This window comes from Teleopsis dalmanni, chromosome 1 (genome assembly GCF_002237135.1).
Source record: "Teleopsis dalmanni isolate 2A chromosome 1, ASM223713v2, whole genome shotgun sequence".
Lineage (NCBI taxonomy): Eukaryota > Metazoa > Arthropoda > Insecta > Diptera > Diopsidae > Teleopsis > Teleopsis dalmanni.
Genome location: NC_051846.1, coordinates 91,375,293 through 91,379,842, shown reverse-complemented (window position 1 = coordinate 91,379,842; position 4,550 = coordinate 91,375,293). Strand labels below are relative to the sequence as shown.

At 32.6% G+C, this 4,550-nt stretch overlaps 1 protein-coding gene across 1 annotated transcript; it reads right to left on the bottom strand.

Annotated features, from left to right (window-relative positions):
* Window positions 1–787: 787 nt before the first annotated feature.
* On the bottom strand, window positions 788–1,150 carry LOC119687373. Its single transcript, XM_038101666.1, has one exon. It carries the CDS (start codon window positions 1,148–1,150, stop codon window positions 788–790), a length of 363 nt encoding a protein of 120 aa, XP_037957594.1.
* Window positions 1,151–4,550: the final 3,400 nt, after the last annotated feature.

Genomic DNA, 4,550 nt, shown 5'->3' with positions numbered 1-4,550 from the left:
AGTGGCAGCACTATAGCCTTAAGTTCATAAATATCTTTCGGATCATAAACGGAGTACATAGTAAGTCTCATTTTTTGCAACTGTAACGACATTTATGTTCGTTTTGTTGCGTTGATACGGAATATGGAACCTTTGATCAAGATCTTCTGTAATTAAACTCGTCTGCGAACCAGAATCAATCAAAGCCCTTACCGTATATTGTTTTTGCATCTTGCTTCCTAAATTTACCATTGCTTTTCCAAGTAACACTATTTGGCTTTCTTTGATGGTGGTACTTAATGCTACTTCTGCTGTTGAATGCTTTTGTTTTGCTTTTACGAGGGCTGATATATATATTTCTGGCCTAATAATGAAAATGCGAATATTTATCATCAAAAATGGTTTTATTGTTTTTCTAAATATTCTCCAGCCTGATTTAAACATTTTTGCATACGCTCAAACCAATTGTCGAAGCACTTTTTCCACTCCAATTGAGACACCTCCAAAACATGGTTTTTGAATGCTTCAACAGCATCTTCTGGCGACGAAAATCGTTGACCATGCATTTTTTTCTTGATGTGCGGGAATGAAAAGAAGTCATTGGGCGCCACGTCAGGGCTGTACGGCGGATGACCCATCAATTTGACGGATGACCCATTATTTTGATGCCCATACGCATAGATCCATGATTCGTCACTTGTGACGATCTCATAAACGTCTTTTGAAGCACTGCGAACGTATTTTTTCAATATTTCTTTGCACCAATCGTCACGAGCCTTTTTTGAGCGATTGTCAAATTGTGCGGGATTCAACGAGAACAATCCTTTTTTACAGTCAGGTGTTCATGCAATATCGAATGTATGCTGGTGGGAAAAATACCCAAGGATGCCTGTATCTCACGGTATGTCACATGACGATTTTGCATTATCAGTTCACGCACGGCATCAATGTTCTCTGGCTCAACGTCCGTTTCTGGACGAACTTCACAGAATTCGTCGTTGAGCGAGCGTCGGCCACGATTGAATTCATTAAACCAGTTTTTCACAGTGCTATAGGGTGGTGCTTCATCACCATACAAAGATTTAAGTTCATCAATGCACTCTTGTCGTGATAATCGACATCGAAAATTGTGAAAAATAGTCGCGCGAAAATGTTCACGTGTTAATTCCATTTTTTGGCCGAGACGAATTTTTTAAGTCTCTGTAAATAAAACAATTCACAATTAAATGACAACACATTCTGAGTGATGTTTTGCTCAAAAATGTCAACCTTTCCAGTGGAAATGTCAGATTGCACCTGGCAACACTTAGTGTTGCCTAGGCCAGAAATATATATATTTTTTTTTTTTTTGGTGTGTCCATATTTTTGACAGTTGGTACATTGTGGTATTGTTCTTTTTGGATGGGGAGGTTCAAAATTTATTTTGCAGTGCAGTAGGTCCTTGATATTGTAAATTTCCTTGTTATTTACATCATGTTTCATTTCGATTGATTAACGGAGATTTTGTGCGCGGATGTAATACGTTTCGTATATTGCATACTTCATGTCCTAGTTCAGCTAGCTCTAATATAATTTCATTTTTGTTAGCGGAGTGGTGCATACCGCGTAGGAAGATCTTAAACCCTTATAGAAGATCTTTTTTGGCTTATACGTGTAGTACTCTACGCTCTTTTCCTTAAGAAATTTTACTATGCTAGTGTAATCTGTTGATTCGTATGGCTGGATTTTTATTTCATTGTTTTGTAATACACGAATTTCATATTTAGATATTTGTAGTGCATCTAACGTTTTAATTAGGTTGTCTAGTAGCTGTACTTTTTGCACGTAAATGGGTGGTGGTTTTTTATTTTTAGCCGTTTGATTTTGTGTTGTTTTGCTATCTTTAGTGGGTTCTTTATCATTATCAGTTGCTAGAACAGCAAACCTATTTGTAGCTAAGAAATACTCGTTTAATGTGTACTGTTTTTTGTTTTGTTTGTGCTTTTTGGCGTTTATTTCATTGATTTGCTTACCAGGGGAGCTAGGAATTTTCTTATTCACTACTGGCGTGTTGAAGCCATTGTTTTTATTTGTGTTTGCATCTTCCGTTGTGTTTGCAGTTCTGGTGTTAATATCAGAGTTTTCCAAATTCTGAATGAGTTTTGATGGTGAATTGTGTTGATGATGGTTTGATTGTTGGAGTTTTATGTGGTACTCCTGCTGCATTTGTTTTTTCTCTATTTGCTGGTTCTGTTGTGGTTGTTTTTGTTGGGTTTGCAATGATTTTTCTTCCAGTTGATTTGATTGTAGAAGTGTTGTTTGATTATTATTATTGGATGCTTTTGAGCATAGGATAGCTTGTTGGTGCGTTTTATGCTGTTGTTGTTGTTCTTGCTGTGATTGTTGCTCGTGATTTCACTCGCCTCCACCTTTTGGTGGAGTTCGATTGACCGGCATTATGATAAATTAAGCAATTACCAAAATAGGATATGAAATTGGAGTTTTCTACTTGACAATAAAGGTTACTATTATGAACAGTTTGAGGATGATTGATCTTGTGTTATAACACTTTTAATAAATGGTTTGTGTACATACTAATCAAAGAATAGGTTGTGTATGCTGTCTCAGCTGAATACTTTAATTTTGTTTAATTACTACGAACAGCTTTTTCACTAATAAAATAAAATATAATAATAGCTGTCTCTATCAGCACTTTTTGGTTTGTTTATATATACACAAAACCGCACTGTTTTTTTGTTTGAATGCTTATTCACTTTTGATTATAAGCTTTAGAAATTAATTTGCTGCCTCTGTCAGCTGTTTGAGTTTTTTAATAAAGTTGTGCAAAAAGAAAAAAAGTCAACAAAAATCGAAAAAAGCGCGCGCTATTTTCAAATTAATATTTTATGCACTTTAAACTTTTACTAATTGTTTTTTGCCCAAAAATGATCTATTTTTGTGAATTTGTATTAATAACAAAAGTGATATTTATAAGAGTATATCTTATTTACTTGTTTTTATACTGTTATTTTATATTATTATTTCTTCGAGACCGGTTAAAAAACACGTCCGTTCACTACGAAACTTTATAACATAATGATTTATTATATCGTCTATGCATTAATTTTAATTATTTTGTAATATTTAATTTATTTAATTTAAAGAAAAGTTTTCTTTTTATCCACTATTAATAGTTCACTCATGTCATTCTTAATCTTGTTTTTGAATTATTACTTGAAGTTCCATTATGTAAAAATGTATACTAAATGCTAAATTTGGGCAGTTGTATAATAACGTTGAGTTGACGTTTCACCTCCATAACCAAAAGTTTCACACGATACAATCTTCACATTAGTAAATTTTTGAAAAAAAACAATGAGTTCAGGTTTAAGTTACATTCAATTTTTTTTATATCGTAACCTTTCTATATAATTAATGTTTAACACTCATTCATTTGTGTTGAAACGGAAAACACAATTCTAACCAACAGTTACACAATATTCATATTAGCCAATCCTTAAAATTAATTTAGTAGTATCAGTTTTAAAACTTCAGTTAAGCTCTTTATTTGATAGCACAACACACTCTTCACGTTAGTGTCCTATTCCAGAATAACGCTAACAACAGCACACAAGAACTTGTAAAAATACAAATAAATTTGAACTCATCTTATATACCTAAACTTGATGCAAAACCTAATGTTCGACATAGAATTGCCCCAATTACCTCATTAGGTTTTTTATCATATTTTCATAACATACTCTGCTAAATTCGCAAAGGTTTTAATTAATATTTGTGTGATTCTTCCGTATTTAATCTTTTCAAAGTCATTTACATTATGACACCAATTACTAACCGAATACCAAAAATCAGCAGGGGTATTTAGGCAACTGATTAGTTGCTTAGTAGATGATTACAACAAAAATTTGCATACAAAAAAGAAACTAAGCAGAGAATCTACTATTTCGGATTCTCAGATTAGTGAAAATTTGATTAATAGTGCTGCAAGTACCAAGTGACGGCGCTTAAAGCATAGGGTGTCTTGAAAAGAAAATGCAAAAATAATAACATAAATTAAGAAATAAAATTCAGTAAAACTATAATTTTTAAAGGATTAAAATATAATTAATAAAAATGAAATTAATTTTATAAAAGTATAAAATTGAATACTCTATGACACGTTTGCAATTTTGTTTATTTGATAAATTTTATGATAAATTTAAATGATATTAAAATTTACGAATATTTAAGTATTTCACTCTTAACATACGTTTCGCTTTTGCTGTTGATACGAGTGCTGCCAAGGCATTTGCATACAACAAACTAATCAGATTACACCTTTTGGGTCGTTCAAGCAACTGATTAACATCAAAATGCAATTTTTTTTATATGAGATTTCTACTAACTAAGCAACTAATCACTTGCCTGAATACCTCTAGCATTTCTTATCGTCGAACTGACGGGCTGGCTTTAGTCAGCAACTGCCAACATGCAAATAACCTTGCCTATTTTTAGGGAAATGTACGATCAACTAAGATCGTACTCTTACACATATTTCACGGAAAAACTGCAAAACGTAAAGTTTTATAAAA